The sequence below is a fragment of the Poromitra crassiceps genome (assembly GCF_964638095.1).
Source record: "Poromitra crassiceps genome assembly, chromosome: 4".
Lineage (NCBI taxonomy): Eukaryota > Metazoa > Chordata > Actinopteri > Beryciformes > Melamphaidae > Poromitra > Poromitra crassiceps.
In genome coordinates this window covers 64,179,521-64,206,977 of record NC_139626.1, presented here as the reverse complement: position 1 = coordinate 64,206,977, position 27,457 = coordinate 64,179,521, and the positions used below count along the sequence as shown (strand labels likewise).

Below are 27,457 nucleotides of genomic sequence, written 5' to 3'. Positions count from 1 at the left end.
GTGAGCAGCACACCTGCTGCTGCTGTGATGTTACACTATGGTGAGCAGCCTACCTGCTGCTGCTGTGATGTTACACTATGGTGAGCAGCACACCTGCTGCTGCTGTGATGTTACACTATGGTGAGCAGCACACCTGCTGCTGCTGTGATGTTACACTATGGTGAGCAGCACACCTGCTGCTGCTGTGATGTTACACTATGGTGAGCAGCCTACCTGCTGCTGCTGTGATGTTACACTATGGTGAGCAGCCTACCTGCTGCTGCTGTGATGTTACACTATGGTGAGCAGCACACCTGCTGCTGCTGTGATGTTACACTATGGTGAGCAGCACACCTGCAGCTGCTGTGGCTCTGATGTTACACTATGGTGAGCAGCACACCTGCAGCTGCTGTGGCATTTGTCACAACCTTTGGCTATAATGTAACTTCACAAAAGGCCCAAACAAAATGTCTAAATGCAACATCTGCAGTATCAAAATAAAGGATGCTGGATCGACCACATCGAACTTGATCAGGCACCTGACAGGTCAGTCATGGTAATGTGAATGTTCACGTTGGCTCGTACGGATGGTTAGCAAACATTAGCAGATGTTAAAACACACCCATAAGAGACTTGAGACTTGACTTGGACTTGCAAAAAAAGCCTTGTGCATCTCTGATAATCACAGTATTTTAATCTTATTGATATTGGATAGTCTTTAATAGTCAGCATGTAACTCCTGCTGGCCTCTGACAGTATTGCTCCTGTGAATCTCTCCATGTTGAGCTTGGATCACAGTTTTGAGCTGGATGTGAGAACAGATGGCCAGTGACCAGTCTGGCTTGTTTTGCCACCATTAAAACTCAATATTTCAATTGACATTAGACATATTTTTAGCGTCCAGCTCGCAGGGTTGATAATAGAATTGACTTGTTTAAGGCACAATCCATCTTTGGAGCAAATTTATATTTTAAAATGTTTTGTTTTGCGTGAAGTCCTTGAAAATGGGGGGGTGTTTAAAGTACTTGAAAGTCCTTTAATTTCTTCTAATGTCTGTATGAACCCTGCTATCTGTTAAAATACTATCATGTTCTTTCGTTTTGTGCCATCAATTTAACAGTCCTCTTAACCACATGGAAAATCTCATTTTCGAACAAAACCTGTAGTTTAAAGTTCCTATTTCTAAGTTCTAAGTTCTGACATGACATTTTCTTGCTGGAAACGGCGACACCTTTATAAATTTGTGTCAAAAGAAACTGAAAACACACAACTGACTACTTTGTTCACCTTTTCTTTATTTTCTTTCTAAAGAGGCGGATCCTCTTTCAAATGAACACAACATTCCATCACCGTTTAAAAAGTGTTTCTCAATGGAGACCGGTAAGAAGACTGATAATAACAAAACAATAAATACTTCGGAAGAGTTTGAGCAGAGAGAGAGCGATTCCTATTTCCGTACGCCTGCTGTCCATTTAGCCTGGAAACACCATCCTGCTAACGTGAGCTCACATCCCGTTTTGCTCTACGTTACGCATCAGTCTGGACTTCTAGCCACTCCCATCGATTTCAGTGGGGCGGGAGTACTCGCCTTGACAGACAACTGCTTCAGCCAATCGGCGTCGCAAAATCCACTCGGAAGAACGGCGAAAACGTCTTTTGCGCCGAGAAACTTTGCTGATGCATATATTATATTATATAATATATTATATTATATTATTCTTGTTTAATTGTTATTGAGTCTATTTCTGTAATAGCTGCACTTCGTCTCAACGCCAGACCCATGAGAGTTCTTACGCTGATACTATGTTACTGCATGCTGCAGATCTCTCTCTGGGTCTGGGACACTTTCCCTCAGAGGGCTGGTTATGGGAGGGAACCGTTCACTTGGCCAGTGGTGGATTCAGTCCTCCCCAAATCAGTAACGACTTTGCGATCAGACGACACGGGAGGCGCAGCCCATTTTTCGAACCGCTCTCTCATCGGTGCTACGACCTGTCACTCATTCAATTTCAACCCGCCTTCAAAACCAGCAGTGGCTGTGAACTGGCACAGACTCACTTATGTAGTATGCTGAGCGCAGCGATTCAACGTCATATTTGAGTCTGGGGAGAGACTAGCGCTCGGGAGACGCCATTACCGCTTTGCCAGCGGCGTCCGTGATTGGCCTGGTTACATTGTGATTCGTCCCTGATTGGCCTGGTTACATTGTGATTTGTGGGAATGGCTGCTGACAGGTGGACGTCCAGACTGATCCATGGAGCAAAACAGAAAGTGAGGTCACGTGATCAGGATGCTTGAGGTCACGTGATCAGGATGCTGAAGTTGGACGGGATCCTTTCCTTTTTTTGGCTTCACATTCACTATATCCTACAGAAGCCCACTGAGGACATATATATATTCATATATTTAATTTGTGCTGTTTTCTTGAGACAAACGTCTGTCTCGAGAAAGCAAAGCTAAATTAACTATCTTGGGGAAATGGCATGATTATTTATACAGTCAATGATATAATGTATGAATATGTCCTCAATGGGCTTCTGTTCCAATAAAACAAATACACCAATTTCATGGATGAACCAGGAAGTAAAGATAATTCCCACAATGCAAGTGATGGGGGGCCGAGGGGGTGGGCTGGTGGCAGGCCATGAGGAAGGCGAAGGTCCACATGAGGAAGAGGATGATGAAGAAGGTCGTCTCCTTATTCTAGATCATCCTCACTCAGGCTCTGTGCGCTCACGATACGCTGCAGGAGAGGAGAGGAAAGGAGAGATTTTTATTTGAATGAAAGAACTCATTAAATTAATATCTGGGCACCCAGAGTCTATCAGTCTGACAACACACAACACTGGAACAGACAGCGGATATTTCAGGCTGTCAGCTGTTGAGTGGATATGTCCGTCCCAAGATCTCCCGCTTCTGTGTGCCGTGATCATTGTTTACAGTGCGTTTAACAATGGAGTTGGAGTTGATGGACGATACTTTTTGTAGATGTTTTAGGTCCAGACAGCATTTGGGCTAAGCTCTATAAGCAGTTGTCAGACTGTAAACGACAGACGCGGTAGTCTTGGCGCAGATGTCCGGTCTACACCGGAAACCCCCGAAATATCGGTAGTCTGTCTCACAGTCTTTAGTCGTCAGATTGATATCAGGGTAGGCTTAGGTGGTATCTGCAGTGTTTTTTATACCTTCAAACCTTCAAACCTTCCTGACATTAGACAGTGGTATACGGTATATGACAGTCAGTATTGGTTTGGGGGGGGGGGGGCTACCTGGCTGGTGTGGGGCAGTTTGAGGAGTGTGGGGGCTACCTGTCCGATGATGCTGGGCAGTTTGAGAAGGTGTGGGGGCTACCTAGCTGATGATGCTGGGCAGTTTGAGAAGGTGTGGGGGCTACCTGGCTGATGATACTGGGCAGTTTGGGGAGGTGTGGGGGCTACCTGGCTGATGATGCTGGTCAGTTTGGGGAGGTGTGGGGGCTACCTGGCTGATGATGCTGGTCAGTTTGGGGAGGTGTGGGGGCTACCTGGCTGATGATACTGGGCAGTTTGGGGAGGTGTGGAGCTACCTGGCTGATGCTGGGCAGTTTGGTGAGCAGCATCTGGAAGACGGGTGGAGGCAGAGTCTGCTGCAGCACCTGCAGCAGCTGCTGAGGCTGACCGCACACGGCGATGGCGTTGGTCAGGTGATCCACGCCGTTCTCATAGTCTCCTGCACACACAACACAGAAAGGTTCTCATAGTCTCCTACACACACAGCACAGAAAGGTTCTCATAGTCTCCTGCACACAACACAGAAAGGTTCTCATAGTCTCCTGCACACACAACACAGAAAGGTTCTCATAGTCTCCTACACACACAGCACAGAAAGGTTCTCATAGTCTCCTGCACACACAACACAGAAAGGTTCTCATAGTCTCCTGCACACACAACACAGAAAGGTTCTCATAGTCTCCTGCACACAACACAGAAAGGTTCTCATAGTCTCCTACACACACAACACAGAAAGGTTCTCATAGTCTCCTGCACACAGAACACAGAAAGGTTCTCATAGTCTCCTGCACACAACACAGAAAGGTTCTCATAGTCTCCTGCACACAACACAGAAAGGTTATCATAGTCTCCTGCACACAACACAGAAAGGTTCTCATAGTCTCCTGCACACACAACACAGAAAGGTTCTCATAGTCTCCTGCACACACAACACAGAAAAGTTCTCATAGTCTCCTACACACACAACACAGAAAGGTTCTCATAGTCTCCTACACACACAACACAGAAAGGTTCTCATAGTCTCCTGCACACACAACACAGAAAGGTTCTCATAGTCTCCTGCACACAACACAGAAAGGTTATCATAGTCTCCTGCACACAACACAGAAAGGTTCTCATAGTCTCCTGCACACACAACACAGAAAGGTTCTCATAGTCTCCTGCACACAACACAGAAAGGTTCTCATAGTCTCCTGCACACAGAACACAGAAAGGTTCTCATAGTCTCCTGCACACAACACAGAAAGGTTCTCATAGTCTCCTGCACACACAACACAGAAAGGTTCTCATAGTCTCCTGCACACAGAACACAGAAAGGTTCTCATAGTCTCCTGCACACACAACACAGAAAGGTTCTCATAGTCTCCTGCACACACAACACAGAAAGGTTCTCATAGTCTCCTGCACACACAACACAGAAAGGTTCTCATAGTCTCCTGCACACAACACAGAAAGGTTCTCATAGTCTCCTGCACACACAACACAGAAAGGTTCTCATAGTCTCCTGCACACAACACAGAAAGGTTCTCATAGTCTCCTGCACACAGAACACAGAAAGGTTCTCATAGTCTCCTGCACACACAACACAGAAAGGTTCTCATAGTCTCCTGCACACAGAACACAGAAAGGTTCTCATAGTCTCCTGCACACAACACAGAAAGGTTCTCATAGTCTCCTGCACACAGAACACAGAAAGGTTCTCATAGTCTCCTGCACACACAACACAGAAAGGTTCTCATAGTCTCCTGCACACAACACAGAAAGGTTCTCATAGTCTCCTGCACACACAACACAGAAAGGTTCTCATAGTCTCCTGCACACACAACACAGAAAGGTTCTCATAGTCTCCTGCACACACAACACAGAAAGGTTCTCATAGTCTCCTGCACACAACACAGAAAGGTTCTCATAGTCTCCTGCACACAGAACACAGAAAGGTTCTCATAGTCTCCTGCACACAACACAGAAAGGTTCTCATAGTCTCCTGCACACAGAACACAGAAAGGTTCTCATAGTCTCCTGCACACACAACACAGAAAGGTTCTCATAGTCTCCTGCACACAACACAGAAAGGTTCTCATAGTCTCCTGCACACACAACACAGAAAGGTTCTCATAGTCTCCTGCACACACAACACAGAAAGGTTCTCATAGTCTCCTGCACACAACACAGAAAGGTTCTCATAGTCTCCTGCACACAACACAGAAAGGTTCTCATAGTCTCCTGCACACAACACAGAAAGGTTCTCATAGTCTCCTACACACACAACACAGAAAGGTTCTCATAGTCTCCTACACACACAACACAGAAAGGTTCTCATAGTCTCCTGCACACAACACAGAAAGGTTCTCATAGTCTCCTGCACACACAACACAGAAAGGTTCTCATAGTCTCCTGCACACAACACAGAAAGGTTCTCATAGTCTCCTACACACACAACACAGAAAGGTTCTCATAGTCTCCTGCACACACAACACAGAAAGGTTCTCATAGTCTCCTGCACACAACACAGAAAGGTTCTCATAGTCTCCTGCACACACAACACAGAAAGGTTCTCATAGTCTCCTGCACACAACACAGAAAGGTTCTCATAGTCTCCTGCACACACAACACAGAAAGGTTCTCATAGTCTCCTGCACACACAACACAGAAAGGTTCTCATAGTCTCCTGCACACAACACAGAAAGGTTCTCATAGTCTCCTGCACACACAACACAGAAAGGTTCTCATAGTCTCCTGCACACACAACACAGAAAGGTTCTCATAGTCTCCTACACACACAACACAGAAAGGTTCTCATAGTCTCCTGCACACACAACACAGAAAGGTTCTCATAGTCTCCTGCACACACAACACAGAAAGGTTCTCATAGTCTCCTGCACACACAACACAGAAAGGTTCTCATAGTCTCCTGCACACACAACACAGAAAGGTTCTCATAGTCTCCTGCACACAACACAGAAAGGTTCTCATAGTCTCCTGCACACAACACAGAAAGGTTCTCATAGTCTCCTGCACACACAACACAGAAAGGTTCTCATAGTCTCCTGCACACACAACACAGAAAGGTTCTCATAGTCTCCTACACACACAACACAGAAAGGTTCTCATAGTCTCCTGCACACACAACACAGAAAGGTTCTCATAGTCTCCTGCACACAACACAGAAAGGTTCTCATAGTCTCCTGCACACAACACAGAAAGGTTCTCATAGTCTCCTGCACACACAACACAGAAAGGTTCTCATAGTCTCCTGCACACAACACAGAAAGGTTCTCATAGTCTCCTGCACACAACACAGAAAGGTTCTCATAGTCTCCTACACACACAACACAGAAAGGTTCTCATAGTCTCCTGCACACACAACACAGAAAGGTTCTCATAGTCTCCTGCACACACAACACAGAAAGGTTCTCATAGTCTCCTGCACACAACACAGAAAGGTTCTCATAGTCTCCTGTACACACAACACAGAAAGGTTCTCATAGTCTCCTGCACACACAACACAGAAAGGCAGCGCTCAGAACAAATAAGTGGACAAACATCTGAGAGGAATTTAGCCTTGCTCTGAGAAGAATACAATGTGCAGCATTTAATATTATATTTATTACTAATTGGAATAATATTTTTGCTTTAGACTACCGACTTAATTCTTCTGCACTGACTGAAGAAAGTACATTAAACATTCAGAATAAAAAAAACAGCGAGCATTGCTCCTGTAATAAAATCTTTGTTATTTTAAGTTATGCCTTCATAAAGATACTTACATATTTATTAGGGGTGTGCCACCTTAGGCACCTCACGATTCGATTAGATTACGATTAAGGGTGCTACGATTCGATTATTAAACGATTACAATTAATCACGATTTTCGATGCATCTTTTTCACCAAACAGGATTTTTTTTAAGCAAGGTTTATTTGTCAGTATCCATTAATTAAAGTAAACAAACAAATGTACCTCCATTATCTTCAGTTGCGACTGAAGTCCACGCATCACATGTTACAGCCACCCTGCATGCTTTCTTCAGTGATTCCAGTTTCCAGTACCGGTACTTCGGTTTTGGTCTCGTTTTACAGTTAACTCATTGAGTGCCAGCCACTTTTGGAGAACGGACGCTCCCAGTGCCAGAGTTTTCAGAGCGTTTTCAGTGATTTCTCGAGGCCCACAGAATATTGTGTGATATTACTATGTAAACACCGAACACGCACAAAGAACGAACTGGCTCTATTGTATCATCAGCAAAAAAAAGTTTATTGATACCATTTTCCGTTCTTTAGTTATGAGCCGGAGAAGATAGGTCGTTTTGAGCAAATACAGGCGTTTCAAATTATTAGCTGAGATATTCCGCCTTTTGTGAAATGCAGCATTTCAAGCACATTCACTGAGTCTGAAGATAATATTTTCTGATGTAGTGACGTGGTGTAGTTGTGTGATGCCCTGCGTGCCCCACCCCCCTCTCCCCCCCTCAGCTGCAAACTCCTCCCCACACTACACAGCCTCACGCACCCACTCTATTTTCGGAGTGCTCCGTTTGTGTGTGCCGGGCGGCTCCCAGCGCGATAGGGAAGAGCCAAACCGGACTGCTGAATGGTTTGGCGTCGGGTGCTGCTTTTCTGGTGGCTAATCGTGTGGAGAAACTATACAGACAGACAGACAGAGACAGAGGGGCTCAGTTGTGTGCGCGGATTGACTCCTGTTCGCAGCCAATGTCAGCTCCAGACAGAGCAATCTATATGGCTCTGGCTGCAGCATGCATCGGTTTCTCTTTGATCACGGCTTTTTCCTCCTGTTTCTCAGGACCTTTCTCTAATCTGGAGAGCACTGTCGCCACCTAATGGGTTTGTAAAATAGGTTATAGACCTCCAATAGCTACAATATTTGTACAGGAGATGCAGAAGGCTTTGATCGACGTCCCACCATCAAAAAACGCATTGGACGTCGAAAGACGTCCTTGGCACTCTACGTCACTATTTAATTGGACGTCGAAAGACGTCCATGGCACTCAATTAAGGAACTGCTTTCCGGGCGAAATACCATATTTTTTGCAAATAAAGCAAAAAAAAAATTGCAAAAAAAAATGTAATCGTCACGTGACTAATCGCGATGCATCGATTATACGATTAATCGGCACTCCCCTAATATTTATAGGAGCATTTTGGTATTTTTCAACCTGGACCTTATTTTTATATTCTTCGTTTAAAGCAGCTACGAGCAAGATTTTCGATTGTTATTAAACAGTATAATTACAATATTGATGCATCACATCTTACCTATAATAGTAGCTGAGACCAAAGCCGTGTGAATCGGAGATTGCTCTCTTGATGCTTATAGAGTCTGTGTCTGTCTAACCTCGCGTCACCAGGGCGCTCTCTCTCTCAATCTGTCTACCGGCGGACCGGATAAACCCAGAAGTGAAATGCAGCTGCCTGCCTTCTGCCGTTTCGCTCTGCCTAGCAACAGAACATAAACAAGGAGAACGCTTGCTACTCTCGCGGACATCTCTCGTTATATTCTAACAGGTTTTTTGGAAGTTATTTTGTGGTTATGGCCGAAGTGGCTGCTGCAAACCATTTCATTTCACTTCCTGCTCTGCCCTGGCTACAGACAGACTAACACTGGCCGATTCACTTGGGGTTCAAGCGAGACTGCTCTGCGTTGGTATCGTCTACTATTACAGGTAAGATGTGATGCATCGATATTAAATTTAGACTGTTTAATAACAATTGAAAATCTTGCTCGTAGCTGCTTTAACCAACTAGTCAGAGCAGAAATTGTTAAAGTTGGTGCAGTATTGAGCAAGATCGCATCAGCCGGCCAGCAACTGCAATGGCTACAATGTAACACACGGGGCACTAAAAAGTGCTCGTTTCTGCAAACCAACAGGCTCAGATAGTTATTGTAAAAGAGAGAGAGGCTCAAATAAATGCAGGCGGCCATCAAATTCAAAAGCCCGAAATCAGATCAATATCCAGCCATAACTTACAAAATCATTCAGCTACTCTATCTGTTACCATCACATACATGGCAGGCAGCCCAATTGCTTTCCGCACAACAGCTGACTCCTGGCAAACAACGCAACTCTCGCGAGACTTGGATCAAGCATAAAGAAAAATATATCTCTCAATAATAATGTCATGATGGACTAATCTGATCCTGTCAGTGGTAGAAACTCAAAACAAGCTTGTTTAGTGCAGTATAGGGGCATGTAGGAAAAGCAGCTGCCAACTGATGCCATCTCGGTCAATGATACCGCACCAATTTCCCGGATTTCTGTTCACATTACTTGGTTATAGATTAAAAAAATAAAATAGGGTCCAGGTTGAAGAATACCGAAATTCTGTTTTAAGGTTTGTTTATTAATTCAGTTTACCCTGAGCCAGCAGCTCCTCTCCCAGCTGGATCTCCTCCAGGAAGAACTTCTGCACCGCTTCAGCGTCCTTCAGGTCCGGCAGCTGGAAAAGAAACAGGGAGCGATTAGCTAAAGCTACATGTGAAGTTGTTGATGTAGCAGCTAAATCTGTGGTTGGAAAAAATATACTTTTTAATCGAATATCTTAGTTACAAGTTACTATATTGAGCCAAGCTTTGCGTTTATGTCTGTATTTTGTGTGGAGTTTGGGAACTCACAAACTCTAGAGCTTGCTAGGTCAGAACATCTCTCTCCCTCTCTCCCTCTCTCTCTCTCTCTCTCTCTCAGGGGAGAGGAGACCATGTGACCATTTAGGAGACGTGCTAGCACCATTTCTTACAATTGCCGGAGCCTGCAGTGCTGTATCTCTAATATTAATGATCTCTGCTAAAACACAGCAGCAGCGCAGAAACACAGCCGTGAGAAAAGAACTACAAAGATGGAGGCTAATTAATCCAGAGTCAGTGGAGACGGCGCTCACCTTGGACAGGCCGGCCCTCTCTTTGGCTGCCTTCTGCCTTCTCCTCCCTGGGACAAAAACACAGCAACTGTTAATAAAAAGTGAACTGAACAGAATCTGTTTCTTTTCTTTTGAGTTTTCATTTATGACTGATGTGTCTGCTTCTATTCATGTGTTTGTTTCGTCTATCGTGTGTGTGTGTGTGTGTGTGTGTGTGTGTGTGTGTGTGTGTGTGTGTGTGTGTGTGTGTGTGTGTGTGTGTGTGTGTGTGTGAAAATGTCCTCAACAAAAGGGGCCCAGGGATGCGGAGCATGTGACCAATACACTAATACCGGGAGGACAACAGGAGGAAATATTTGGCAGCAAATATTAAATACATTAATATTTTTAATTCTTAAAGTCGAACTGAACCTGTTCGTCAGTGCATAATGAGTCCGTTTCAGACTGAAAACATAGTTTGTCTAAGATGACAGGTTGCGAGGCGGGTCATAGTATCATGTCGTCGATTTTATTTGACAATTCTGGGGACTGGATTGGGCTTTGGCCAATCCTGGCGTGTTCCGCCTCCAGATCGAGTGGGATTCAGCGTGTTGTGGCGCTCCCCTCGGGAAGAGCCTTTTGACGGGAGGAGTGGAGCTCAGCGAGCCGCACGCAGCCAGCTGCCTTCGTGTTGCCGAGCGGAGAGTGCAGCACGTCGGCCTGGAATCTCCGAAGTGCAACCCCTGACAACCAAGCTCTCGGATGCGCGCCCCATTATCGCTGCTGTAAATACGATATCCCTGGAATGCGCGTTTTAACGAGCCAGTTACATTTCTTTGCATTCTTAGAGATTATAGTTTTTGTTTTTTGTTCATGTTTCTAACAATTGGCCAAGTTAGTAGTTAGTTTATGGGATAGGAATTCTGCCAGATGACAAGCACTAGGCACCATTTTCGACTTCATTTGGAAGAGAAAATTATCCAGAAATGAAGATTTGATTGACAGCTGCATGTCGTGATATGATTGGTTGAAATGGGGTAGAAATTTGATAGTACTAGGTGACGTCAGCAAACTGTAAATTACTGTTATCAATGAAATCTTGAAAAACGAACTTTTGATGTGAAAAAGTGTGAAAAACTAAAGAAATTAGATTGTTGTGATTTGTTTTGCATTAAATAGGTGCACTGCATACCCAGGTATTTGAACTAAAAGAAAAGAAAAGTCATTCTTGAGTTCAGCTCGACTTTAAATAAGTTAATAATTAACAAAATCTGTATCCTGCCTAAACGTTGACATATACCAGTCTGTGCTGCTAATCCATCAACACATGAGCCTCTGATCTTTAACATAATTTTGACCTTTTTGAAATGTATATGTGAAATAACTTTGTTGAATTAAAAAAATACGCTGCTGGTACCGGACTTTTCCTAAAAGTGTCTGTATTGTCATTTAAAATTGTTTTTTAGATTAATTACACAAAAGGAAAAGAAAATATTATAATTTTTACCTAGAAAGACCCTAGGCCAGGGGTGGGCAACATTTATTTTCCAGAGGGCCTGCTGACTTACATCAGTAAGCAAAGGGCCACACATTGGAGATTTTACCTGCCAGCACTCCTGATTTTTTCGCGGGAGTCTCCCTCTTTTTAACCCTCTCTCCCCTTGGTGATTGCCAATTTCTCATTAATCTCCCGATATAATAGTGTAACAAATCAAATGGCTGTAGCAGATGAGATTTACTAATTCTGCCTTTTATTGAGTTTTTGGGGGTTGTTTTGTTTTTCTTTGAGGACTTTGGGGGCCGGATTAAGATGGTCCACGGGCCAGGTCTGGCCCTGGGGCCGCATTCTGCCCATGTGTGCCCTAGGCGGTCATTTTGACCTCACTGAATTTCCCAGGGTTCTAGAACTATTTTTTAGTCTATATTTTCACATTTTGGTGTTTTTGTCTTTTTTAGATAAATAAATGCATTAATCTCTCAATTGGGTATTTATTTATCATGAAAAATGATAGAGTTTTGGAATCTAGTGACCAAAATGACCATTTATGGCCATTCTGCAAAATGGAAGTAGTAACGTATTTCCCACATTTGATTAAAAATAATTCCTGATCCAAAATGGCCCTGAAACATCTCATAGGAGCTGATACCTGACTAAACCATTTCACAGGAGATGATACCAGGCTAAACCATCTCCTCCTCATGCTAAACCCTGCAGGTCACAGAATGACTACAGACTGAACCATCTCCTCATACTAAACCCTGCAGGTCACAGAAGGTGAGCTGAACCATCTTGTCCTCATACTAAACAGAATGACATCAGACTGAACCATCTCGTCCTCATACTAAACCCTGCAGGTCACAGAATGACACCAGACTGAACCATCTCCTCCTCACGCTAAACCCTGCAGGTCACAGAATGACTACAGACTGAACCATCTCCTCCTCATACTAAACCCTGCAGGTCACAGAATGACTACAGACTGAACCATCTCCTCCTCATGCTAAACCCTGCAGGTCACAGAATGACTACAGACTGAACCATCTCGTCCTCATACTAAACCCTGCAGGTCACAGAATGACTACAGACTGAACCATCTCCTCCTCATGCTAAACCCTGCAGGTCACAGAATGACTGCAGACTGAACCATCTCCTCCTCATGCTAAACCCTGCAGGTCACAGAATGACTACAGACTGAACCATCTCCTCCTCATGCTAAACCCTGCAGGTCACAGAATGACTACAGACTGAACCATCTCCTCCTCATACTAAACCCTGCAGGTCACAGAATGACTACAGACTGAACCATCTCGTCCTCATACTAAACCCTGCAGGTCACAGAATGACTACAGACTGAACCATCTCCTCCTCATACTAAACCCTGCAGGTCACAGAATGACTACAGACTGAACCATCTCGTCCTCATACTAAACCCTGCAGGTCACAGAATGACACCAGACTGAACCATCTCCTCCTCACGCTAAACCCTGCAGGTCACAGAATGACTACAGACTGAACCATCTCCTCCTCACGCTAAACCCTGCAGGTCACAGAAGGTGAGCTGAAGCAGACGCACTCACGCTCTCTCAACCTGGTCTTGAAGTCGGGGTCGCTCCGTCTCTTCCGGTCGAAGTAGACGCAGTAACCGACCAGCAGCGCGCCGCACAGCCCGGCGGCCAGCGTGCTCGACCGGGAGCCCATCATCACTAAAGATCCGGGGTCAATTACACGGCGTGTGATTCGTATACAGTCAATAGATTCATACAGCAGACTGGATTCTGTCAGCTAGCTCAGTGTGTGTTGCTCAGGACCGGGAGGACCCCTGCCCTGCCGCCGCCGCCTGACAGCTGTCCGTCCACACCGCCTGACTGAAAATGTGCGAAATGAAAAACGTTCCGCACTATGCGCAGTCAAAGAGGCGGTGTAGTGTCCAGTGAGCTAGCCATGGAGACACGAGAGATATTTGATGTGTATTTGAATTATACTGAATTGTATTTTTTACTCGTGTATTGGACTGGCTTTCACACACGCACGCGCACACACACACACACACACACACACACACACGCACGCACAATATAAATCACTAATAAAGGTTTAGAATGACTACATTTGGATTTATGAATATGACATTTTGCTAAAATAATCACCAAATTGATTATTGATTGGTTAGTGCAGGGAGCATTGTTTCTGGAGAAAGAAAGAAAGAAAGAAAGAAAGAAAGAAAGAAAGAAAGAAAGAAAGAAAGAAAGAAAGAAAGAAAGAAAGAAAGAAAGAAAGAAAGAAAGAAAGAAAGAGGAAAAAAGGAAACCTTCCAAAAAGAATACTGTGTTCCTGCAGGGGGCAGCAGCTCGCTGGAGCTGCACAGTAAAGACAAAGAAGAAGAAGCGCACTCAGTCAAAACTTCAGAAGAAGAAGCGCTTGAAGTCGCTAGAAGTTGTCTCTTTCAGGTCTCTGCGACATAGAGGTGGTTAAAATCAAAATAGATTTTAGCAGCAGATCTGTTTTAAAGTTGTCTCTGTGTTGGAGTCCCGATGCGCTCCGCCTTCGCTTAGATGAAACACAATCTGGGTGACCAAACGCCATTCAAAAATATGGCAACTTAAAGTTAGTCACTGTGGGGCTGTGGGTAAACATATTGTTGTTGTTTCACATGTAGTGACCTCCGATACGCTGTGGGACAGTGCTGGGAACTGGGAAAGCAGGCAACCTAGTTGGGTAAGGTCGGGATTTTACCATTGGCTCATAATATATTTTTTACTGACAATTGCTTTTTGGAATAGTTTCATGCCGAAGTTTCCAGTGGAATCTGTCGACTCAGAAAATGGCTTTCTGACCTACGAGGTATTTTTGTCGGATTCTTTGGCATGAATGTCTCATGTTTCTACAGCTTATACAGACAGTTGTAGCCTACCACAGCTGTGGGTTGAAGGTTAACCTTTGATAGTAGGCACTTACAGTAGTTCAAGTGCTCTTGTTGTTTTTTAGTGCACGGTTCTCTCTTCTGTCTGTTTTCTGCAGCCATACCTACCTACAGTCAGCAGTAGAACTTTGTTTTCCCAATTTATTTTTTGATTAGGCCGATATCAAATGAAACAGAAACATTGATGAAGCTGTTGTCTGTCTGCTGCTGTCTTCCAGTTTTCTAAACCATCTGTATATTGTGTGTGTGTGTGTGGGGGGGGGGGGGGGTATTTTGTATTTTTTTTATTTCTTTATTTTATTATTTACATATGTGGAGCTCAGTAGGAAACTCAAGTGTTGTTTGACAAAATACAGAATCAGTTTAAACCAAACCCCAGTTTTCATTTAAGAGGAGAAACACACTGTAACACTGTAAGTAAACTGTTAGAGATGTTTCGTTGCTTTGATGTTTACAGCAGCTCCAGTGGAGTGTGATATGAGAACATGATTCAGGATGTCAAACATCAGTGCTAAACGTCAAGCTCTCAGAATCAAATAGTGAGGGCTTCTTTCTAGACCAGGGGTGCCCAAATTATTTCACATGAAGGGCCAAAACTCAATCTGGGTGGAGGGCCGAGGGCCAAAAATAAACGTTGTGGAATTACATTAGAATGTATTGTGTTTTATAGAAAATTAACATTCTAAATCTAAAATAACATTTCAATATAATAATCTACTTTTTATCTGTTTGGTAATTGTAATAATTTGCAATTGGTTATATATATTTAAAAAAGCATCTGCATTTGTGGGGAGCTTAAACATTTAATCAGTAAACACCCAGTTAAAAACAGTTGTATTTTCCACTTTTGTAATCAAGAGAGAAATTTGACTTAATTCACAACTTGAAAAATCCTCAAGGTACTTTGAAAATCAGCTGTATTGTCCATCTTTTGTAAACAATTTGCCATGACAATTTGCAGGGATGCAATCTCAGGAGTGAACACACAGTATCCGCAGCCACATTCAGACACTGTTTCACAAAGTCAGTCACCACATGAAAAAGCTCGTCCACCCTTTGCAATCAGTGCAGATATCTGATAACTTGCCCGAGTTGCATTAAAAAAAAAAAAATGGGTAAAAAATCGGAAAAAAAAAAAAAAATCCCCAAATCCGTGGCGGGCCAAAACAAACAGGCCCGGCGCGGGCCCCAAATTGGTCAGCACTGTTCTAGACCCATCATTTTGTCAACATCTCCCTCTCTCTCTCTCTCTCTCTCTCTCTCTCTCTCTCTCTCTCTCTCTCTCTCTCTCACTGTCTCTTTCCTACACCGTACAGCACAGAGAACCCCTTCTTTGGTGGCTGTCGATAGGCATTCTGGGAAATGTAGGAAATCACCAACTGGTCCAGGAGTCGGGTCCGGTCTGGCGGCCATGTTGAAGCCGCTGAGGATTCTGGTCTCCGGCAGGATATTGCCGCCGTCCCGCTGCTGCTCAGGCTTCGTCTCCAGGATGAGGTTCCTTATGTCCTAGTTCCTAGTCTGTCTCCTTCCTAGTTTGTCTTTACCTCCTAGAGTAGACTATTCCCTTCCTTACCTCCTGCAGTCCCTGTAGAGACCTCCTTGACTCATGGGTTGGTGTGTTTGTGTGTGTGTGTGTGTCAGGTATGTGAACCGGTTGAAGCAGGATGAGGCGGCGTGCGTGGCGGCGCTGCAGAGCGGATGCTTCTTCCTGTTCCACAGCCTGAAGCCACTGCTCCAGCCCAACCAGCAGGGAGGCTTCAGCCCGGCCCAGCTGCACAGCACAGGTACTACCTCAGGTAGAACCTCAGCTAGAAAGAACCTCAGTTAGAAAGAACCTGAGTTTATATTGAAAACTCAGATCCAAAAATACTGATACACTGACTGAAATTATTTCACCAAGGCTGTGCCTGAGTCAAAGTGCTGTAAGCACGGTGACACTGTAATCACGGTGACACGGTTTTAATGATAATTAAAATTTGAAATAGTAATACTAACCATAACAAATCTTATTGTGGTTTATCATTAAACCAGTTATCGTTTCATATCATGTAGTAGTCTTGCTTGCCAGACTTCCCTCCCTGCACGGAGAGAAGTCTGGCAGCATGGAAACAGGCTGATGGTCTAAGCTCTGCCATTGGTGGCGACCATTTCAGTCGTCAGCAGAAGAAAATCCCTTTCCGCTCCCTGCAAGCTCTGCGATTGGCTCCGACCCGCTCTGACTGACCGGCTGCGACCATATATGGATTTCCTTTCCGCTCCCTCCGTGACTAATCTGTCTATCTCAAACGCCTGCGCCGCTGTGATACAACATCATCAACAATGCTAGCTCGTTGCTACATGCTGAAAACCATTGGATCTGGAATGTGCCTGCTTGGTACTTTCGGTGTTTGCTTGTAAACGTAAACAGAGCCTTTTCCCGCGCTGAACCAGAGTGCCAGCCAGTACAGCCAGACTCTCCCCTGTTGTAGGGAGAGAGTCTGGAAGCGAGACTAATCATGTAGTAATCTCTCAAGACACATTTTCGATTAGCATTCAAATCTGTCGGCATTGTCGAAGAAAATTCAGACTATTTCGAGTATATGATGTGTGTGTGTGTGTGTGTGTGTGTGTGTGTGTGTGTCTGCGTGTGTGTGTGTGTGTCTGCGTGTGTGTGTGTGTGTGTCAGATGTGCAGGACGTTCTGCAGAGGCTCGGTGGAGACAGATCCATGATGAAGGAATCAGTTCTGATCGGCTGTACTGAACAGAACCAGGCTCAGTTCTGTCTGGACGTCGGTAAGAACACACACACACACAAATTAACTAATACGGATACATTTTAAACCGTAAAACTAAAACGAGCACCCACTCTGGAACCTAACTGAAACAAAACTGAATGGATACAAAAATGAAAAAATAAAAATAAATTATAATAACTCGTGTGTGTGTGTGTGTGTGTGTGTGTGTGTGTGTGTGTGTGTGTGTGTGTGTGTGTGTGTGTGTGTGTGTGTGTGTGTGTGTGTGTGTGTGTGTGTGTGTGTGTTGCAGGGGGGCTGGAGCAGGCAGCAGTCGAGGAAAAGTGTGACGGTAAATTCATCGACCTGAGGAAGGCTTTCTTTCTCCTGACAGGAGCACAGGCACCTCTGGTGGCCAAGGTGGGTACTACGCTAATTTTCACCCGCAGTCCTCGGAACATAAACAACTAAAAACTACAGGATAAATACAGAATACGGGAATAAAAAGCAATATAATAAAAATGCATAAGGGGTAAAAAAAAAAAACATACACAAGGGATAACAATACATACACAGAATAAAAGCAATACACACAAACAGATAAGATAATAAAATGATTAAAAAAAAAAAATGTCCAAGAGAAGGCTATTGATTGTGGGGGCACTGTTGTGTCGTTTTGAGCCATTCCTTGATTTTGACTTTAAAAGTAGGGTAAGTGGGGCATTCCCTAACTGCGGCCGGGAGACTGTTCCATATATTTCCGCCCTTAATGGACAGGATGTTCTTGCCATCACTGTTCACTCTGTAGACACCAGCTGTACACACTGTCTGGTCTGTATGGACTGTTCACTCTGTAGACACCAGCTGTACACACTGTCTGGTCTGTATGGACTGTTCACTCTGTAGACACCAGCTGTACACACTGTCTGGTCTGTATGGACTGTTCACTCTGTAGACACCAGCTGTACACACTGTCTGGTCTGTATGGACTGTTCACTCTGTAGACACCAGCTGTACACACTGTCTGGTCTGTATGGACTGTTCACTCTGTAGACACCAGCTGTACACACTGTCTGGTCTGTATGGACTGTTCACTCTGTAGACACCAGCTGTACACTGTCTGGTCTGTATGGACTGTTCACTCTGCAGACACCAGCTGTACACACTGTCTGGTCTGTATGGACTGTTCACTCTGTAGACACCAGCTGTACACTGTCTGGTCTGTATGGACTGTTCACTCTGTAGACACCAGCTGTACACTGTCTGGTCAGACTCAGTTCTTGCTTCTCTAATATCATCTGAGACAGTGGTTCACAAACTGGTATGTGGAGGTACTACAGAGGTCGTAACACAGATGAGGTACTACAGAGGGTACTTGAGAGAAAGGAGGAAATGTAAAACTTAAGAATAAATCATGAAAATAAATCAACGTTAAAAGAAATCTGCTCAGGAGAGACTAATTGCAACTGTTTCACTCTATTTCTTATTTTGTAATGTTCTATTCTTCAAAAGGTGGGTTATCATTCATTCATTCATTACATCATACTGTATGCTATAGTTTTCTCTTGCAGTTTTCTAAGCAAAATGTTGTGGTCGAGTAAAGGGGGTACTTGCATTCAGAAATCAGGGAAAGTGGGTCATGTCGTAAACACCCAATGTAGACTTGCCACGCGTGATCCAGTGGTGAAACAAAGGTATATCTTCATGTAAAGTCACAAATGTCTAAGATATCATCCTTTTTCTAAACATTAAAAAACGTGATCTGCCTACACTACCCACAATCCTAAGGTGTAACAACAATGTCTTTGATTGGTGGAGCTCGCTGGATGGTCTATGAGTGCCATGAGGCCAAGCTTGAGTATGAATGGACCCAGCCAGGTAGCCTGGGTAAACCCATCCCCCACGTGACCTGCTCTCAGACCTGTTCTCAGTCACTATGTGACTGGGAACTGAGAGAGCAGGTCACGTGGGGGCTGGGTTTACCTAGGCTACCAGCCAGGTGCCACCAGGCAGTGCACAGAGTGCAGAGCATTTCTTTTCTTCATCATTCATGCCCATCAAGTGTGAAGGTGTTGGTGGAAGAGCTGCGTCTTGAGTCTCGTCTTAAAGTAGTAGTAATTAGGCATGAGTCGATTTACGGTTTTACCAGTTCGGTTTGGTGTACGAGCCCAAACCGGTTTGATCACGTGCGAACCAAATTTTTTTCTTTTTCTTTTTTTAGGGTTAGGGATTTTTCGTATTAGCCTCTTCTCAAGTTGCACTAGTACCGTAGTCTGTCTTATTAAGTCTTATTTTGTTTATTATGTTGATGTTTGAAGAAAAGTTCAGCTGAATAGTTATGAGAAATAAAAACAGTGTGTTGTTACAGTTAAATGGTTCTGCTTATTTTTATTCAGTGTTAGTGCTGGTTGGCATACCAGCTTAGAGGTGCATTATCGCCACCAACTGCAGTCGCATTACAGTCATTTATGGGCTGCACTAAAAATAAAATAAAAAATATATATATTTTTACGTTTTTTGGGGAATATCGAATATTTGGGGAATATTTACGTTTTTTGGGGAATATCGAACCGGTTTCAAAATTTTCAAACCGACTCATGCCTGCCTAGTAGTAATAACGCAGTAGTAGTACAGTAGTACTAATTACGGACAGTAGTAGTACTAATGCGGAAAACATGCTACAACATCAGCCTTGACTTGGAGCCTTGCTGACAGCAGCTAGACCTATACGAAGGGTCAATCCCCCAGCAGAAAGAGTAAATTGTGTGATTTCACTAGGATTTCAATGACTAGAAGTTAGCCCAAGGAGAGAATGTAGTGCATATACTTGGTAATAGCTTTCACACTCTCCTGTTATCTCCCATCTATATTATATTATACTCGCACTATATTATACTCGTCAGCTGCGTCGACTCACATTTTCGCTCGCCAGCCGTGGTGCAACTCTCGGGGCATATGGCGGGGGCTTTGATGCTGTAGCATGTTCTCCGTCTGACAGTACCACCTACAACGTGAAACACTGAGAAACTACAACCCACCTGGTGGCTGTGCTGCAGGGCCAGGCTCTGCTGCGCTGGCATCAGTCCAGCGGCTTCTGCAGTGCGAGCGGCCAGCCGACCAGCCGCAACCAGGCAGGCAGCCAGAGAGTCTGCAGCAGCAGTGGCATCACCTACTACCCCACGGTAACACCCCCTACTTCAGCTACCACCCCACGGTAACACCCCCTACTTCAGCTACTACCCCACGGTAACACCCCCTACTTCAGCTACCACCCCACGGTAACACCCCCTACTTCAGCTACTACCCCACGGTAACACCCCCTACTTCAGCTACCACCCCACGGTAACACCCCCTACTTCAGCTACTACCCCACGGTAACACCCCCTACTTCAGCTACCACCCCACGGTAACACCCCCTACTTCAGCTACTACCCCACGGTAACACCCCCTACTTCAGCTACTACCCCACGGTAACACCCCCTACTTCAGCTACCACCCCACGGTAACACCCCCTACTTCACCTACTACCCCACGGTAACACCCCCTACTTCAGCTACCACCCCACGGTAACACCCCCTACTTCACCTACTACCCCACGGTAACACCCCCACCCCCTACTTCACCTACTACCCCACGGTAACATCTCCCACCCCCTACTTCACCTACTACCCCACGGTAACATCTCCCACCCCCTACTTCACCTACTACCCCACGGTAACATCTCCCACCCCCTACTTCACCTACTACCCCACGGTAACACCTCCCACCCCCTACTTCACCTACTACCCCACGGTAACACCTCCCACCCCCTACTTCACCTACTACCCCACGGTAACACCCCCACCCCCTACTTCACCTACTACCCCACGGTAACACCCCCACCCCCTTCTTCACCTACCACCCCACGGTAACACCCCCACCCCCTACTTCACCTACTACCCCACGGTAACACCTCCCACCCCCTACTTCACCTACTACCCCACGGTAACACCCCCACCCCCTACTTCACCTACCACCCCACGGTAACATCTCCCACCCCCTACTTCACCTACTACCCCACGGTAACATCTCCCACCCCCTACTTCACCTACTACCCCATGGTAACACCTCCCACCCCATGGTAACACCCCCACCCTCTACTTCACCCACTACCCCACGGTAACACCCCCTACTTCACCTACTACCCCACGGTAACACCCCCCATCCATGACCCTCTGACCCCTAATGCCCTGTGGAGGGGGCAAGAGCAAAGACTGTTTCAATACAAAGAGCAACAATTAATACAGTTAATATGGACAAAGTTACAAGCATCTGTTAAAGTTCATGTATGTCTTCATCCTGGTGCTCCTGGTCCTTCTCCAGATGGCCCCAGTGGTGATCGTCCTGGTGTCTGATGGGAAACGCTGTTTACTGGGCCGGCAGTCATCCTTCCCCCAGGGAATGTACAGCGCTCTGGCCGGCTTCTGTGACATGGGTGAGTCTGTCTGTCTGTCTGTGTGTCTGTCTGCCTGTCTGTCTGCCTGCCTGTCTGTGTGTCTGCCTGCCTGTCTGTCTGCCTGCCTGTCTGTCTGTCTGTGTGTCTGTCTGCCTGTCTGTCTGTCTGCCTGTCTGTCTGTGTGTCTGTCTGTCTGTGTGTCTGTCTGTCTGCCTGTCTGTCTGTCTGTCTGTCTGTCTGTCTGTCATTTATATATAGCGCCAAATTATAACAAGAGTTATCTCACTCAAGGCGCTTAATAGAGCAGGTAGAAGAGCAGGCTCTTTATTTTAGACCCAACAATTGAAACAATTCTCACATGTACTGGTGATTTTACTACAGGTCATGTGACACAGGTCATGTGACAATTACCCAACAAGAGCAGCACTTGGTGACGGCGGCAGGAAAAAGATCCTTTAAAGGAGAATTTCGTTTTTTTTTAACCTGGACCCATCTCCTGCCATTAATTATGATTTGTCCACTCACCCGGCGATCCCCGCGGCGTATCTGGGCGTCCTAGCGTTGTTTTGAGATCAATAACGTCCAAGTCAGTCGTAAAGTGGAGTTGATTTGGGGCCAAGTGTGAGCCTGTATTTCCTGCATCTAAATAGCTATTTTTCTTCCCTTTTTCGCCAAATATCACCATAATCTGATCCGTCAACATCCAGCAGAGTGTTATTTCCCCCCTGGCTGTTTCCTGAAGTCGCACAGGGATCAAAAAACCCCAAACGTGATCTCTGTCACCAAGTCTCGTGAAGTCCCGCGATACTTTCCTGTCGACTGGCCAAATACAGGTACACGCTTTGCGGTGGTGGTTTTAGCGTAACCTATGTGGGGTTTGGCGTAACCTATGTGGGATTCGAAATAACGAAGGTTATGCCAAACCCCACATAGGTTACGCTAAAACCACCACCGCAAAGCGTGTACCTGTATTTGGCCAGTCGACAGGAAAGTATCGCGGGACTTCACGAGACTTGGTGACAGAGATCACGTTTGGGGTAATTTGATCCCTGTGCGACTTCAGGAAACAGCCAGGGGGGAAATAACACTCTGCTGGATGTTGACGGATCAGATTATGGCGATATTTGGCGAAAAAGGGAAGAAAAATAGCTATTTAGATGCAGGAAATACAGGCTCACACTTGGCCCCAAATCAACTCCACTTTACGACTGACTTGGACGTTATTGATCTCAAAACAACGCTAGGACGCCCAGATACGCCGCGGGGATCGCCGGGTGAGTGGACAAATCATAATTAATGGCAGGAGATGGGTCCAGGTTAAAAAAAAAACGAAATTCTCCTTTAATGGGGAGAGAGAGAGAGAGAGCGAGAGAGAGAGAGAGAGAGAGAATGATTGTCAAAGTAAAGAAAACACAGACCATGGAATCTCAATGAGGTGCTGGTGACGGAGAAAAAAATCCAATGAAAAAGAGGAAACCGCTAGGGCTGGGTATTGGCAAGGACCTCACGATACAATACGTATCACGATACATAGGTCGCGATATGATTGTATCACGATACAATACATATTGCGATATATTGCAATACCCTAGACAATTTACTCAAAATTAAATAATAGAGCTAAAGATACAACACACTGTGTACCACCCAGGTAGTGTAATAATATGTACATCACTTTATACTGATAAGTTAGTGGACAAATTGAGTCAAAACTACTGAGTGTTGAGTGTGTTACTGAACGCACTGACATAAAAAGTATTCTTATTGTCTCACTGACCACACGGCTGTGCAAAAACATCGATATGGGAAATATCGATACAGTATCGATTAGGGGTGGGAATCACCAGATGCAGAGGCCTGGCATGGCCTGCAATTTTTTTTTTTTTTTTTTAATCGATACTTGGCGTCCAAGTATCGATACAGTATCGGGAAATAAAATATCGCGATATATTGCCCACCCCTAGAAACCGCTCACTCTTGCTCAGATGCAAAGATTTAAAATTTATTTGATGTTAAATACATTTTAAATCCTGGATAAATCCTGGATAAATAAAGGTAAAAAAAAAAACCTAACCTAATAGTTGGCTGCCTGCCTGCCTGCCTGCCTGTCTGTCTGTATGCCTGTCTGTCTCTGTCTGTCTGTCTGCCTGCCTGTCTGTCTGTATGCCTGTCTGTCTCTGTCTGTCTGTCTGTCTGCCTGCCTGTCTGCCTGTATGCCTGTCTGTCTGTCTGTCTCTGTCTGTCTGTCTGTCTGCCTGCCTGTCTGCCTGTATGCCTGTCTGCCTGTCTGTCTCTGTCTGTCTGTCTGCCTGCCTGTCTGTCTGTATGCCTGTCTGTCTGTCTGTATGCCTGCCTGCCTGCCTGTTTGTCTGTATGCCTGTCTGTCTGCTCCATAGTAACTGTGATGTTGTTGCAGGAGAGAGCCTGGAGGAGGCGCTGTGCAGGGAGCTGGGGGAGGAGGTGGGGCTGCAGGTGCAGAGTGTCTCCTTCTCCTCCTCGCAGCACTGGCCCTTCCCACAGTCCTCCTTCATGCTGGGCTGCCATGCTGCTGTCAGCCCCGAGCACACACAGGTCAATACACACACACGCACACACACACACGCGCACGCACACACACGCGCGCGCGCGCACGCACACACACACACACACACACACACACACACACACACACACACACACACACACACACGCGCATGCGCACACACACACACACTGAAAACGAGAGGTGCAACGGATCACAAAACTCACAGAACTCCTGTGTGTCTGTCTGTCGTCTGTCTGTCTGTCTGTCTGTCGTCTGTCTGTCTGTCTGTCGTCTGTCTGTCTGTCTCTGTGTCTGTCCTCTGTGTGTCTGTCTGTCTGTCTGTGTGTCTGTCTGTCTGTCCTCTGTGTGTCTGTCTGCCTGTCTGTCTGTCCTCTGTGTGTCTGTCTGTGTGTCTGTCTGTCTGTCTGTCCTCTGTCTGTCTGTCTGTCTGCCTGTCTGTCTGTCTGTCCTATGTGTGTCTGTCTGTCTGTCTGCCTGTCTGTCTGTCTGTCTGTCTGTCTGTCCTCTGTGTGTCTGTCTGTCTGTCTGTCTGCCTGTCTGTCTGTCCTCTGTCTGTCTGTCTGTCTGTCTGTCTGTCTGTCTGTCTGTCCTCTGTCTGTCTGTCTATCTGCCTGTCTGTCTGTCTGTCTGTCTGTCTGTCTGTCTGTCCTCTGTGTCTGTCTGTCTGTCTGTGTGTCTGTCCTCTGTGTGTGTGTCCAGCTGGACGTGGACCACTCGGAGCTGGAGGACGCTCGCTGGTTCAGCCTGGATGAGATCAGCTCCGCCCTGCAAGTGCAAGCTCCGCCCAGGAGAGGAGGCCCCGCCCCCTTCTGGGTGCCCCCCAAACACGCCATCGCCCACCGCCTCATCAGGGAGTGGGCCGCGTGGCAGAGACGCCGCCAGGAGGGGGAGGAGCTGCCGCCGCTTTAAAGGCCGACTATGCAGGAAGTGCATAGTTTGTAAACACTGGCTTCAAATCAATATCACGATGATTTCAAAATTGTACCTCGATTAGGATTAATGAATGTGTAGTGACCACAATTGACCACTAGATGACCCTAGTGGAAAGGGAGACCTCAAATGCAACGGAGACTGAGTCACGTCTGGTGGGATGGGCGGTTGGACTATAGCAGGGATACTCAACTTGCTTTGCCCGGGGGCCACTTTCGTGAAATGATAGAAGGCCAGGGGCCAGTTAATAAACAATCAATATACATTTTTCTGTAGCGGCTCGTAGGTTTTTGGGGTGTCAGCCGGAGTTTAGTCTGACAATGTTGTGCACACCGGATAGTTAGTTAGGTTAAGTAAATACATAAGCGCCTGGGTAGCGAGCAGACGGCGGTATTTGACAATTTAGCAGCTAAATCATAGATTATTGAAAAATATTCCATATTCCAGACTGAAATGCTATAAAGAGAAAAAAAACATTGCATGGATGCATAACTGGGACGTATCCTCAGTGATGTACCCTGGGGTCATAGGATGTTTCGGGTCTCGCAACATCATACACCCTCGCCCAGGTGACCCAGCCGGGGCTGGCCAAGCCCCAACTTACGTCTCAGTAGCTACCCACGGTCAGCCCTCCAGGAAGGGTCGAAGGTGGTCACGTGGTCAGGTCCACTCAATCCGCTGCTCCGGAACTACTCTGCCGGGACCGGGAGGGGGGGGAGGGGGGCTCTGGTACGTAGAGGGACCGGGCTCTGTGGGTTGCCACCCGGCCGGGCTCCTCCCTCAACTCACCAGGTCTAGGACCTGTGCGCTGCACCAGACTCCCCCGCTCCAAACATCTCATTCCGACGTGATGGTATCTTGGTGGATCCATGCAGTACCAGTAATTGGTGGCACTGCAGACTCCACTTGCGGCTTGAATGGCCCTCCTAAAAGGCTATAAGTATTGGGCAGGGGTATTGGTCAGAATGACATGAACATTTGGACACTTATTCAGTGGGTATCTTGCATGTTGCACTGTAAAAAAAAAATGTTTTTTTTGCAATTCCATCGTGGCACAGGGTGCGCCGGCCCGCGAGCCGCCAATTGAGTATCACTGGACTATAGGCTATGTTCTGGCCTCCTGCCCGGCCGGCAGTCTAGTCTCCCCTCTTCAGGAAGACAACGGACCACAGCACAGCTACAGCAGCTAGCTAGCTTCCACATGTTAGCTAGCCCAACCAACAACATCATGCTGTATCTATAGAGAGTATTCGACTGACGTAACTCACGCCCACCGCTGCCATATAGTTGACATTTCTGCGACGCTCACTGTCAAAAGTGACTGACAGCCTGGTGATAGTAGCAGCAGAGGAGGACGCTAGCCACCGTTACTAGCCTATTTAATACCGTTTTTACTGCGCCAGGAGCTATTTCACAACAGCGATGATGTGCTGTGTAATAACACACCGCTCTAGTAATAGCAGCAATAAAAGCCCGGGTGTTAGTTTTGATGCAATTCCTACTGTCCGCAAACGTGAAGGGAAAGAGACAGAGGCTATTGGCTCACGTTAGCAAACATTTGGCCTAGCAATGTATGCCAACAAGCGTCAGATCGTATCAAACAAACATTTAACGTTAACGTTATTTATCTTTGCTGTCACGACGATGTTTGATGATGATGTCGTTGTTGGTGGCACAAGAGTAAGAATGTCACAGGCCTTGCCACAGATGAAATAGTTATAGGACTCAAGGGAGTTGAATGCCTTCAGAGACTTGTATGCCGGTACTGTATTCACAAGGTAGTTATAATTGTCCGTGTGCCTTATAACTGTTGCTATACGCTCAGCTAAACTAGCCGGGGCCAGCTTGCTTTATGGCTGTGGTTTGTCAACAATATGGCGCCGTTCCCGGGGTTTCTTTCAAATAATGTCTATTGTTAGAGATGAAAAAATAAATGGTGCCAGCGACATGCTGGGCCAACATGAGATCCTCTTATCGCACCATTCCTCTTTTCTCTAAAAACGATGATTTGATTTGCTTTTTTCTTTCAACCCTCATAGTTCTCTGACCAGGTCTGTACTGTAGTGTGTAGTAATACTGACCAGGTCTGTACTGTAGTGTGTAGTAATACTGACCAGGTCTGTACTGTAGTGTGTAGTAATACTGACCAGGTCTGTACTGTAGTGTGTAGTAATACTGACCAGGTCTGTACTGTAGTGTGTAGTAATACTGACCAGGTCTGTACTGTAGTGTGTAGTAATACTGACCAGGTCTGTACTGTAGTGTGTAGTAATACTGACCAGGTCTGTACTGTAGTGTGTAGTAATACTGACCAGG

General features: G+C 45.8%; 2 protein-coding genes across 2 annotated transcripts; one reads left to right on the top strand and one right to left on the bottom strand.

Annotated features, from left to right (window-relative positions):
- Positions 1-1,297: 1,297 nt before the first annotated feature.
- tomm20b (translocase of outer mitochondrial membrane 20b) lies at positions 1,298-13,396 on the bottom strand. Its single transcript, XM_083634921.1, has 5 exons — positions 13,177-13,396; positions 10,141-10,187; positions 9,621-9,702; positions 3,545-3,687; positions 1,298-2,722 (listed from the first exon to the last, which is right to left on the bottom strand). The coding sequence occupies exons 1-5, from the start codon at positions 13,298-13,300 to the stop codon at positions 2,678-2,680; spliced, it is 441 nt and encodes a 146-aa protein (XP_083491047.1). The 5' UTR covers positions 13,301-13,396; the 3' UTR covers positions 1,298-2,677.
- Positions 13,397-14,237: 841 nt separating this feature from the next.
- Positions 14,238-27,165, top strand: nudt13 (nudix (nucleoside diphosphate linked moiety X)-type motif 13). Its single transcript, XM_083636082.1, has 9 exons — positions 14,238-14,314; positions 15,836-16,013; positions 16,161-16,303; positions 17,185-17,292; positions 17,545-17,651; positions 20,288-20,413; positions 21,594-21,705; positions 24,083-24,237; positions 24,911-27,165. Exons 2-9 carry the CDS (start codon positions 15,931-15,933, stop codon positions 25,118-25,120), a joined length of 1,044 nt encoding a protein of 347 aa, XP_083492208.1. The 5' UTR covers positions 14,238-14,314; positions 15,836-15,930; the 3' UTR covers positions 25,121-27,165.
- Positions 27,166-27,457: the final 292 nt, after the last annotated feature.

Excerpts from the sequence above, each read along its gene's own strand:
- tomm20b (XM_083634921.1), bottom strand. The coding sequence starts at position 13,300 with ATGATGGGCTCCCGGTCGAGCACGCTGGCCGCCGGGCTGTGCGGCGCG. Across the intron at positions 10,188-13,176 it reads CAAGACCAGGTTGAGAGAGC|GGAGGAGAAGGCAGAAGGCA; the intron begins GTGAGTGCGTCT and ends TTTTTGTCCCAG. Across the intron at positions 9,703-10,140 it reads AGAGGGCCGGCCTGTCCAAG|CTGCCGGACCTGAAGGACGC; the intron begins GTGAGCGCCGTC and ends TTTCTTTTCCAG.
- nudt13 (XM_083636082.1), top strand. The coding sequence starts at position 15,931 with ATGTTGAAGCCGCTGAGGATTCTGGTCTCCGGCAGGATATTGCCGCCG. Across the intron at positions 16,304-17,184 it reads GGCCCAGCTGCACAGCACAG|ATGTGCAGGACGTTCTGCAG; the intron begins GTACTACCTCAG and ends TGTGTGTGTCAG. Across the intron at positions 21,706-24,082 it reads GGCCGGCTTCTGTGACATGG|GAGAGAGCCTGGAGGAGGCG; the intron begins GTGAGTCTGTCT and ends ATGTTGTTGCAG.